The 13,199-nt window shown below is 34.2% G+C and overlaps 1 protein-coding gene across 1 annotated transcript in view; it reads left to right on the top strand.

Annotated features, from left to right (window-relative positions):
* Nucleotides 1-13,199, top strand: part of BIRC6 (baculoviral IAP repeat containing 6) — a 169,507-nt gene that overhangs the window by 123,152 nt on the left and 33,156 nt on the right. The window contains exons 58-63 of the mRNA XM_015566420.1: nt 2,328-2,459; nt 3,365-3,532; nt 4,581-4,754; nt 5,854-6,050; nt 7,861-8,161; nt 10,398-10,615. Coding sequence (XP_015421906.1) covers nt 2,328-2,459; nt 3,365-3,532; nt 4,581-4,754; nt 5,854-6,050; nt 7,861-8,161; nt 10,398-10,615 — 1,190 coding nt within the window. The remainder of the gene's footprint in view (nt 1-2,327; nt 2,460-3,364; nt 3,533-4,580; nt 4,755-5,853; nt 6,051-7,860; nt 8,162-10,397; nt 10,616-13,199) is intronic.

The following is a 13,199-nucleotide window of genomic DNA, read 5'->3' as shown; positions in this document are numbered from 1 at the left end:
CCATTGATATTTCTCTCTGTCTTCCTCTCTCTCTGCCATTCTCTTTAAAAATCAGTGGAAAAATATCCTCAGGTGAGGATTTAAAAAAAAACAACTATCTATAAAAGCCTAATATACAAATTGTCCCCAAGGGAGTTCAACCAGGAGACTGATTGCTCACTATGACGTGCTGGCCACCAGGGGGCGGTGTGGAATGAAGGAAGGCCCCAGCCGGCAGCCAGCAGCCAGGGAAGGGAGGCCCTGGTCAGCAGCTGGGAGGCCCCGATTGGCCCTGATTGCTGGCTAGGCCTAGGGACCCTACCTGTGCACAGATTTTATGCACTGGGCCTTTAGTGATAATTTAATAAATCAATAAAAACATATTTAAAATATTTTTAAAAATTGATTGTTTTGGAAACACTACATTCTAGTAAAAACTCCAACAGAGAGTTATCTTGAGAAAACATTTTTTTTGTTTTGTTTTGTTTTCTGTTTTTTTTATATATTTTATTGATTTTTTACAGAGAAGAAGGGAGAGGGACAGAGAGTTAGAAACATCGATGAGAGAGATCGATCAGCTGCCTCCTGCACACCCCCCACTGGGAATGTGCCCGCAACCAAGGTACATGCCCTTGACCGGAATCGAACCTGGGACCCTTGAGTCCGCAGGCCGACACTCTATCCACTGAGCCAAACCGGTTCGGCAACATTTTTTTTTTTTAATGTTGAATTTAACCTCTAATAGTGTTTTGGTCCTGTGAAAGTGTGTTTATGATCTTTGATCTTTAGACAGTATATTTTATGATATATTTACATGTGTGTATATATTTTACAGCTCTATATCCTCACCTTAGGTGACACCTGGGCTGTGCTGAGGCATGGCCTGGGAAACTCTCCAGGCAATAAGCTGGAGTAATCGTGGGCTCACCGCATATGATTTCGCTCACCCTGTATCACTGTCCTGCCTTCCTGATTCCTAGGATCTGAAAACTATTATTTCATATATTTTCTTAATTTCTAGTTATTTCAGGTGGGAGAGTAAATCTCATCTTTGTTATTTTATCTTGGCCAGAGTGGAAATGCAAACCAAAACAATTTTAAACAGAAAGTTGAACAAACCTCTTCTTAGTGATTTTTTTTATTGCTTTATAGGGGTAACACTATATAAATTCTTATTAATTAATGATCTTTACATGTTTCCTACCTGGCTATGCGAGGAGTTAGTTCTATGAGTTTTATTTTTATTTATTACTTAAATATTTTACTCTGACTTGTGCAACTATTTTTGCCATTTTGGGTTTCTTGGTTGTTTTTGTATATAAATAAAATGTACTGTTTTTATTATGCATTTATTAGTTACAGTGTTTACAAAATTTTTTTATTTCACAAAAGTAGAAACTGTCTAAAGGCAATCTAGTTAGGGAGAATATCTAAAAATTGAGATCACTGGGACATTTTCAGATACTTGAAAGCTGTAAAATAGGGGTCTAATATAAAAGATGGTGTTTTATCATAGGATCATTTCACCTTTCTGAGACATTATATAATAAATCATAGGATCATAATTGTGTTAAGTTAGAAAAGTAAAAAGGGAATTTATATTAATCATATCTTAGTGAAAAATATTTCTGATATCAGAAAAGTTCAAGCTTTTTGGATTTTTTAATCACTAAATCAGATCATTATATGGCCTCCATTATTTTCATGATTTCCAACAGCATGCCATGTTCCAAAGTAAGGGAAGAAAATATTAATTCAGAGAGTAATAAGTATCTATGAAAGTACTTGGATTTCATGTTAAAGTTCTAGTAAAATATATTACTTTGCTATGTAAGTTTTCTAACTAAATAAAAATAGCGAATCAAATCTCTGTGAATAAAATTTGTTCCTCAGTACTCCGTTTTTAGAATAACTAAAAGTCTAATGCTTTAGGATACATCTTGAGCTTGAATTTTGTATTTGCCCTTTACAGGTTTTCAGTAACATTGCTAAGCCTGTTTTTTTATTTTTAAAATAATTCTTTCTTGATAAGCATGTTATAAGGAACAGATTAGATTTAGGTGGCATGCAGATTGAACTATACCTAAAATAAAGCAGATTTTCATGGTAATGGTTTTCTTGCTTTTAGAAGTAATATGTAATATTTTCTTGAGATTGGATTTTAAGAATGCTGATTTAAGAACAGTGGTGAGTTCCAGACTTTGTCTTAAAATACTTGTCCTAAATCCATTTATTGACAATTAGTGATAATATTATCTTACATAATCTTCCTTTGAGATATTTATTACTTCCCTTCTTAATGACTTTGAAAAGCAATGTATTTTACATAATATAATATTTCCTCACAGATACACCAAGTATCACTGCCAAACTAATTAATGAACAAAAAGATGACAAAGAAAAGAAAAACCATGAAGAGAAAGAAAAGGTTAAGGCAGAAAATGGATTTCAGGACAATTATAGTGTTGTTGTTGCTTCAGGTAAGCTTTCTGTTTTTTTTATAATCTTGATTTTGTTTGTGTTTCTATACAGTATAACAATTTATATTTCTAGGAATTTCATGTAATAAAGAGTATTAATGCAAAAAGCTAACTTATAATGATTCTTAATACTAAATATAAAACTATTATATCGAAAATCTGTTATTCTTTGGCAGTGAAACTACTTTATGTCTAAAGCTTGTAATATGTCATCAAGTATGAGCTTGTGTGAATAGTTTACATACTGCATTTCAACTTCACAGTGTACTGAGAATTATACTCTAACAAATCCATTGTGTTAAAGGATTTTTGTGTAACCTCCCTGTTTTTTTTAAAAAAAGCGAAATGAAAAAGTATTTGTCAGTTTTTATTTATATTGTGTTCGTTACTTACATAAAATTAGAAAAAAAAATAATTAAAAGAAAATTGGTTGAAAATGAGTTTTTGCCATTAGGTGCAAGAAGAAAAATGGCCCAGATAACTTGTAATATGGGAGGATGTATTCCTTGACATAGGTGTGATGATTTTAGTTCAGAAGACAAAGTTCACTTTACTCCTCAAATAGTAGACCTTTGTGTTAGTTTATTCTATCAGAGAAAAATTAAGAACTTAAGATTTCCTACGCATATTTGCACAAAATTACTTTATGATAAATGGACAGCCATCTGTATATCATAGAATACAGTAGTTGACAATATTTTTCTTGGAAAAAATGCATCCCAATGTATTCGTGGAGTTTCATGAAGAACAAATAGAATTAGGAGATCAGGCGTTAAATTAGAAGAAACATTTCTCTCTTTTGGCATTGGTTAGGAATGTGGTGCTTTATTAAAATATTGTAGAAAAACACTTTTACTTCATTAGTGTGTTGGCTATATACAATTTTACTGATTCTTTACTTCTAGGGCTGAAATCCCAATCCAAACGTGCTGTGTCAGCTACACCACCGCGCCCACCATCCAGGAGAGGGAGGGCAATGCCTGATAAAATAGGAAGTGCTTCCTCAGCAGCAGACAATGCCAACAAAATAATTACTGTCCCAGTGTTTCACCTGTACCACAAACTTTTGGCAGGTAATGTTCACAATGATAAAACATAAATTTTAATAATCTTACAACTATATAAATCAGGTGTGTAATTACCAGAATCATCATTAATCTGGTGCTATTGATGAGATAAATGAATTATTGACGTTGCCCATGAAGTCCCAAGAGAATTGAGACCATATCCTTTTAAACACCACTGTATTATGTTGCACACTTCTGCTCTACTTTCTAAATTTCACTGTTAATGTGTCATAATTAGTAAAATTAATATTTTAGAGAGTACACAAGTTATATAAGAAGTGTGGTGAGGCAACTTCTAAATAATTAGTTCATAGTAAAACCCTTAGATGTGTCATTGATAATTAAGCAGTATTTTCTCCCCAGCTAAAAAATATTCTTTGACCAATTTACTTTCCATTGGTCAAGGTGATATCCATTGTGTTTCCATTTTTGTATTGTATTGTTACAAATCAAAATTCCAACTAACTTTAAATGGGTTTTCCTTCTTAGCTTTACCTGGTTGTTTATAGCAGAGGTCAGCAAATTATGGCTGGTGAACTGGATGCCCTGACTGGTTTTGCTCAGTGGATGCCTCTTTTTATAAAAAAATTTTTTAATTGAAATACATAGCTAACCCCATTTATTTATGTATTGTCCATAGCTGTTTTAATGCTACAATGGTAGAGTTAGTAGTTGCAGCACAGACCTATGGCCTTCAGAGAGTGAAATATTTATTATTTAGCCTTTAATAGAAAAGATTTGCCAACCACAGATGTATAGGAATGTCTGTTTTTTGTTTGTTCGTTTCTATTTGCTGTGGCTCAGAAGTTCTTAGTGAGATTGGTTAGCGACTAATTAACACTTTGTATAGACATCATTTATTGTTTTCACTTGTCAGAAACAGATTTTAATTTTTGTAAACTTTGCAAGGGTTGCTTTTAAATTGTTTTGAATTCGGTATCAGAATCAAACTTCTACCTATAATTTAGGAAAAGCATTAAGTACCTGAGTAAGGTGAATCTAGTAAATGTATCCCACTTGGATTCTAGATTTAACTTAATAATGTCATTTATAGGCCAGCCATTGCCTGCTGAAATGACGCTTGCTCAACTTTTAACTCTTCTATATGACCGAAAACTTCCTCAAGGTTACCGCTCAATAGATCTGACTGTTAAATTGGGATCAAGAGTTATCACAGACCCAAGTCTGTCAAAAACAGATTCTTTTAAAAGACTACATCCTGAGAAAGGTATGTGTATGGTACTGCTTTAAAAAGTACAGTCTGTAATCTCAGGAGTCAGGGATTTCTATTTACCTTTGTTTTTTTCTTATATTAACATAAAGATATTTTTCTTTATGACTGAGTTATTTGTAAATATAAAAAAGTTGCCATTATTTCCATTGGAAATTAATTTTAATACCTTGGTATAGCATCACTTATTTTATAAGCAACTGTGCTTTAATTTTAAACTTTATTTCTGCATGAACCATGTGAATTATTTATAATTAAAGTGAGAATCTCAATTCAGGATTCAATTTACTGATAATTTAGATAAAGTAGTATTTTATGCTCAACATTTTTTTCCCTCAAATAGAAGTGGGATCAGACATTTTCTTACAATTTTACTTTTACTTATTTTCCATTAAATATTTCTAAATGTGCATTTTTATTGCCTATTTTTTTTCATATGGTTAGAACAAAATTGATTTTTTCCCCAGTTGTTGAAAATTTTTGATTGTTTCTAGTTTTTTACTACTATAAATACTATTTGAGCAATGATTTTCATAGTGTGCATATGGTATCATCTTATTTTTACTTCAGTTTTTCCCATGATTAAAGTTCAATATTTAATTATTAGCCTTTTGTATTCTTTACTAAATTTTCCTTTATTTTTCAGACCAAGATAATTTGTCTTTTTAAATGTTTAGTTGACCTCGTTATTGTGAACATACTAACCTTTCGATTTTCCTTTGTGAGTGATTCAAAGCTAAACCAGTATGGCATAATTTTTAATTTTCAGTAAGAAGTCTATCATTATTCATTTTTTCCTAATTGAATGCTTTAGAGCTCAACATATTACTATTTGCTGTGAGTCTCTAAGGACTTACTTATTTAGACGATGGCAATGATACTGATCTCTGGGCCATACTTTGAGTAGCGGGACTATAGGAGGCAACTTCAGAAGTCATTTAAACATTTTTTATAGCATCTAGCCTTAATGTAGCTGTATTTGAGTAACTTAAGATATTTATGCTCTTTTTTTTTCTTATTAGGGAGATGACATCTGCTTTGTAAATAAAAGAGTACTAAAGAAACAGATTTTTTCTTACCTATTTTTAAAATCTAGATCATGGAGATTTACTTGGTAGCTGTCCAGAAGATGAGGCTCTCACTCCAAGTGATGAATGTATGGATGGGATATTGGATGAATCTTTACTTGAAACCTGTCCCATTCAATCACCATTACAAGTTTTTGCAGGAATGGGTGGACTGGCTCTTATTGCAGAAAGACTACCCATGCTATATCCAGAAGTAATTCAACAGGTAAGATAAGATTCCTAATTGAATATATCATTCCATGACAAAGCCCTTTGTTCTTTTGTTTGGCTTTTCATTTACAAGTTCTTTTCTCAGTTTTATTAAGGAAATATATATTTTTAAACTTATATTAACCTTTTGGAAGTACCCTTTAACTTAGACTTTGAGTATTGTACAAATCTTTATGTGATTAAGATTCTGAAGAAATGTTGAAGACTGAACGTATTTGCCAAACTCATTACACTGTAGCATTTACCTTGATTTTATGGTGTCACACTGTAACATTTCTGTTTTATGATGCTTTAGGTGTGATATTAATTTCTGGATCTTACTGCGAATGGGAGAGTAAAGTAGTAGTATATACTTATGTCCAAATACATTATGTTTTCATTTAAATTTTTTTCCTTTTATTTACCGTTTTTGTTTTTGGTGGTTTATAAAACATTATATTAACCTCTTTACCTGTTCATTAATATTGCTGTTATTCTTTTATTAATGGGGAGGGGGGAGAGTGGTACATGGAGAGTTTTAAAAATAAAGCTCTTTGTTGAATTAGTTGGGAAAATGATTCTCTCTAATATCATATACTTAGTGTATTATATGTGCCTGCATCAGTTTCCTAGGGCTGCTGTAACAGATTATCACAAACAGGATGGCTTATACCATGGAACTTTTTCTCTTATGATTTAAGAAGCCGTAAGTTTGAAATCAAGTGTTAAAACTATACTCTCTGTGGTGGCTTAGGATACCTGTCATTGGATTTAGGATCTACTCGAAGCCAGTATGACCTCATTTTAACTTGATTACATCTGAAAAGATCCTACTTCTGATTAAGATCACATTATCAGTTCTTGGGCTCCTTGGAAAAATGCTAGGATTGGGGTAGGGAATATACAAGATCATTTTAAATACAGAAGCCTGCTTTAATGGGATCCCACCGACCAAATCTGATACTACTTGGGCATCAAATAAAATAATAGAGTATTATAACCTATAGGATAACAGAATCTATACTGGTATACATCAGTAAATGAGTGAATTGGAATGGGGTCCCTCGGGTGAGGATGATGGAGCCCAACGCACTGGGGCGTTTGCATGCACGACTCTGGAGACCAGGTTCAGAGACACAGATCTAAGTTTATTGAGGAAGTACAGCCGTATATAAAAGGGTAAGCAGCCAATACAATAGGGACACGCTTGCTATGTTATCCAGTGGGCGTGAGGATTGGGGCTAAGAGTAGGTGGCTTGTGGAGATTTGTCAGGCGGGCGTTGCCACTTCCTGGTGTGCCAAGGAAGCATGTTTGCTGGAGTGTGCTCACAGCATTGCATCGGCCACAGCACTGAGATAAATCTCTTGAGCTCTGCCCATAGTGAATAAATAAATAGATGGGGAAGAAGGAATGTTTGTAGTTCAGTACCAACTAATAAATGTAGAAAGAAAGATTTAGAAAGTCACCATTGACAACCACTGTAGATTATTGATTTAGGCAAGAATTATAAAAATGCTAGTTGTAATAGATCAAAGTTTGGTGAGAAATAAGATGTTTAAATAGTCCAAAGAATCTGTCTACTTAACTAATTACAAAGGATTTAATAGAAACTTTAAACTAGAGATACCTGGCAGACACCACCATATTTAAAATACCAAGTAACTCCTCAATGTTTGGAAGCTTTTAATTAAAAAAAAAAAGAAAGAAATTCCTTTATTGATCTTATATTACTATATTTTAAGGAGATAATTTGAAATCAAGTGATTAATTTGAACCTGGTGTTGAAACATGCAAATAGCTAAACAAATATTTATTTTTTCTTTAGGTGAGTACCCCAGTTATAACATCCACCACTCAGGAAAAGCCAAAGGATAGTGATCAGTTTGAATGGGTAACGATTGAACAATCAGGAGAATTAGTTTATGAAGCACCAGAAACCATTGCCGCTGAACCTCCACCTATCAAATCAGCAGTACAGACCATGTCTCCTATACCGGCCCATTCTTTGGCTGCTTTTGGATTATTTCTTCGTCTTCCGGGCTATGCTGAAGTGCTACTAAAAGAGAGAAAACATGCTCAGTGCCTTCTTCGATTGGTGTTGGGAGTGACAGATGATGGAGAAGGAAGTAAGTGTTTAGTGTTATTAATGAAATTTAACATAGGTGGGTTAAGTAAAAGTTATTCAGATCATTGCCTATTAATCATCATTTATTACTTTCAAAGTTAAGCTATTACATGATTTGGCAACTTAGTTCCAATAATAAGATGTAATAAATCTTTTTTAAAAATCTTCATTTCATTTATTTATAATAAATCTTTAAAAAAACAAGATTCATTCATTCATTCATTCTAAAGGTATTTACTGAGTGTTTATAAAATTGCTGGGCATCATTGGAGAGATTTAAAGATGAAGCTGGTATTTAGACCCTACCTTCAAGTAGCTAGTGTCCTCCAGTAATAGCAATGAGGAATTTGTGTGAACATACAGATTTCACAAGTTAAAAAAGCCTTGGATCCCTGGCCACTGTGGATCAGTTGGCTGTTCATCATCCAGTGCACTGATAGGTTGCCAGTTTGATTCCTGGTCAAGGCACATGCGCAGGTTGTAGGCTTGATCCCCCAGTAGGGGGCATGTGTGTGTGTGTGAGGCAACCAATCAGTATTTCTCTCTTAAAAAAAAAAGGCACTGACAGCTACAGCATTATGGGGTCCCTCAGGTGTGAGATGATTTTTTCACTACCCAGTGATGTGAATAAAGTGGCATAGCAGGTTTTAGTAGTGCCATGAAGGATAGTCAGTCGAGGTTGAGATGAGTTATTTTAGAAAGAAAGAATGGTTTCAGTGGTATTTGTATTCTCAGAATTCAGGGTATCCTCCCAAAATGTATACACACTTTAACAGATGGCAGCTCAATTATGAAAAGGAAATGTATTTTAATAAACACTGCCTTTATAATGATTCAAAGTGTATATATACATTTTTGGGGGATACCCTGTATATGAAAAACGATAATCTAGCTCATGAAAATTTGCATAAAAAACGAGCATTCAAAGCTCATTTTAAAAGCAAATATTGGTAACAAATCATGGAAAGGTGTCTAAAGATTTTATTCTAAAAAGCAATGAAGATTTATTATAACATTAAATAAAGTAGAGATGTGATGTTAATTTTTTTAAAGTGAACTTGGCAGCAACATTTAGATTAAAGCGAACAAATGAGGAAAATAACAATATATAATAATGTGTTTTGTAATATAACTAGAGGCCCAGTGCACTAATTCATGCATGGATTCCCTTGGCCTTGCCGGTTGTCAGGGCCAATTGGGGTAGACTGGCTCGGGGGAGGGACTGTGGGAGGTTGGCTGTGGGAGTGCTCTCACCACCACAGGGGTAGCGCCTGTGTTGAGCATTTTCCCCCTGGTGGTCAGTGCACGTCATAGCTACTGGCCGGTCATCCAGTCCTAATGGTGGCTTAGGTATTTATATATATATAGATAATAAAGAATAATAACAGAAAATTATGGTGATTATTTCAAGTGGGCTGGTAATTTAATAGAAAGAAATAAAGAAAACTCCCAATAAGGGTAGTAGCCTGACAAGTAGATTTTCATTTGGTTTGCCTCTAATTCTTCAGTTAATGACTATTAAATTAGAAAATTGTTACATTTTTGTTATTTTAAAGTCACAGAAGGGTAAGACCCATTGTCTTTTAGAATTCTATTGTAATATAGTAGATATAACCCTAAACAGAAAAGGAAATAGAATTGCCTTTATGCTATTTCAGATTATGTTTAGTGAATGAATATACATGAGTGGTTATTAAAAATCACAATTCTGACATTCCTTTCTACAGTGATTGTCTCATCCACCATTCTTGTGACTATGGTTTTTGATGTTTGTTTTTGCATTTAATACTCCTTTATAGCTAAAACACACTAGAAAACTATATTGCAAACAAAACAAAATAGTTTATTTTTATTACCTGTTTATGGTTACAATTGCTTCCAAGGCAAGTGCACTTACTTTCATACTGTTGTGTGAAGCTTTTCATGTTTCTTTTTTACTTACTAGATTTTAGTATAAATTCTAGTTTATAATAAATTTAACATAGTCTAGCTATTAACTATCATATGAATATATTTCAAGTTTCTTTTGTAGTTTATATATGATGTCTTACAGAGCTTTTCCAGACACTATTTATTATTACATTTTAAGTTATTCAATATTGTATTTGTGGTATTTGGGTTGTTTGCTAATAAATATAGTGATTCAATTTTCTAATACATTTTCATTTGTTATCCTGTATATTGTTTCTTATTGTGTTTTAAAATATTTTTAATTTTGAGGTTTTTTTTAAATCTAGGTCATATTCTGCAATCTCCATCAGCCAATGTGCTTCCAACACTTCCCTTCCACGTCCTTCGTAGTTTGTTTAGCACTACACCTTTGACAACCGACGATGGTGTGCTTCTGAGGCGAATGGCGTTGGAAATTGGAGCACTACACCTCATTCTTGTCTGTCTCTCAGCTCTGAGCCACCATGCCCCTCGAGTTCCAAACTCTAGCCTCAATCAAGCAGAGGTAGGTTCAGTTTTAATTCTTTAGATTATGAAAACCTAATTTAATTCACAGAGTACAGATGCAGTTTTTTTCTGAAGTAATCAGAAAGGCCAATTCATTAATGGCATAAGCAAATTTAATAAGGATGCAATATACAGGTACAAAAATGTAGTTACAACATAACTTCCAGCAATAACATAAAATGAGCTTATTAATGCTATCTTTTTAGAGTTGCAGCAAAAAAATCTATAAGTCTGAAAAAATATGTGTACTTCTCTTCATATAAAATATAACATTAAAAAAAAGAAATAATGTTACAAACTTTTTGTCAAAAGCACCACTAAGACATGAAAATGAAAACCACTGAATGGGACACTATGCATATATGATAAATAGCTTATATCCAGAATATTCAGAGAACTTTAAAAATCCCCCCCTCCCCCCCAAAAAAGGGGCAGGAAACCGAGTAGGAAAATAGATGAAAGGTTAAAATAGGCATTTTATAAGAGAGGCAATTTAACCAGTAAATGTGAAAAAGTGATCTGTTTTCTTCATTATCAGAAAACCTCTAATACCCTATAATTGCACACCCATCAGAATGTGTAAAATTTCAAAAAACACACAAATATTGTTCTATTATCATTTGTAATAATGTAAAGGTAATAGAATAGATGAAATAACTAGTGTAAAAATAGTAGAATGGATGAAGTAATTGTCAACTATGTAATGGAATATTATACTAAAGTAATGAAAGAAAACAAGTGCAGCCAACTACACATAATAGTATTGATTAATTTGACAAGCAAACTAAAATTCCAGACATAAAGGCATATATGCAGCATGGTTCCACTTAGATAATGTTCAAAAATTAGAAAAAATAGAACTATAGTGACTAGGGTGTCATGCTTAGGTAGTAAAATTATAAAAGAATAAGGTAATATGAGTATAAAAATCGGGAGGATTCTGTCCAGTGTGACTCAGTAGTTAAGCATCAATTTATGAACCAGGAGGTCATGGTTCCATTACTGGTCAGGGCACATGTCCAGGGTGTGGGCTCGATCCTCAGAAGTGGGTGTGCAATAGGCAGCTAATCAATGATTCTCATCATTGATGTTTCTATCTCTCCCTTGTCTGAAATTAATAAATATATATATTTTTAAAAATCAGATGAATGAAGTGTGATGAATAGGAGATGGAATTAGGGCAATTTCTTACATGTAATGATCTCACTCTTGACCTGCATGGTTAAAATTTTGTTTATAATTAATTAAACTTTATCTGTTTGTTTTATGTTCCTTGTGTATATATATTATACTTCACATTTATAAATTTTTTAAAAAATAGCTGTTTTTATCAGTAACCTTAATCTATTGGTAATGTTTATATGGTAATAAAATTTTTATTTTTTATTTATCAGTTTATCTTATAAAATGTGAAAGATGGAATTCCTTAGTCACAGTTTCATAAAACTATATTGCAGATCAGTTCTGAAAGTATTGCTTTTGAAAGTAATGTTCTTTTAGTTTTTAAAATAATAATTGCCAATGATGTGAGGGTAGTAGTATATGAAATTTAATGAAAATTCTTTAAAGGAGGTTTGTTGTTAAAGAATTAATTTTACAATCCACAAAATAATAATAAAGAATTGGCCTTTTACAGAGTTTGAGATTATTTTTAAAAAACCAGTAGGTCTAGGTCATTTTTTCTGTCTCTATCTCATTCACATTTTTAATATATTCTCTATTCCCAAAATTTTTTTACACATCACTTTCTGAACAAGAAAGAAATTAAGAATTACTCCTAGAAATAATTCTCCTGATGGATGATGCCTTTATTATACACCTCAAAAGATCTGGTTCACATCCCTATTCCTTTCACTGTTTCTCTTGTCTAATTTTGAGTCATTGTCTCCTGGCATTAAGGTGCTTTACTCCATTTTTTCCTAATAAATATATATCTCTATATATAAAAAGTCAGCGATCAGAACATTGTAATGACTGAAACAACTGGTCACTATGATGCCCACTGTGGCCAGTGAACGGGCCCGATCATGGGTGGGGCCAGCAGCCAACCTCCTGCAGCCCCTCCCCCTGGCCTGCCCCATCCTCGATGGGCCCCCACCACCATGATCAGCTGGCAGCTACTCCCTGTGACTGGCCCCACCCCTGGTTGACTCCCTTACCCCAATAGGGGGCAGGGCCAGCTGGCCAACCTCATGTGGCCCCCTTCCCCTAGTTGGCCCCTCCCCCAGCCAGCTCTGCTCTTGATTTCGCCCCCCTCCCCCCACCCTTCCCGCCAACTCCTATCAGAGACAAGGCCAATGGCTACTGTTCGCAGCCCTGACCCTGATCAGCCTTCCACATTACCAATTGAGGGTGGGGCTGGCTGACCCACAGCCCCTCCCCACAGCTGGCCCAGCCCTGATTGGGCCCTGATTGGGGCCGGGCCGCCTGGACCCCACCTGTGCACGAATTCATGCACTAGGCCTCTGGTATATATACTAGAGGCCTGGTGCATGAAGATTTGTTCATGGGGGTGGGGTGGGTCCCTCAGCCCGACCTGCACCCTATTCAATCTGGGAGCCCTCAGGGGAGCTCTCTCCAAT

The sequence above is a fragment of the Myotis davidii genome, unplaced genomic scaffold (genome assembly GCF_000327345.1).
Source record: "Myotis davidii unplaced genomic scaffold, ASM32734v1 scaffold238, whole genome shotgun sequence".
Lineage (NCBI taxonomy): Eukaryota > Metazoa > Chordata > Mammalia > Chiroptera > Vespertilionidae > Myotis > Myotis davidii.
The sequence above is the reverse complement of the archived record's forward strand: the minus strand, read 5'-3'. Positions and strand labels throughout refer to the sequence as shown.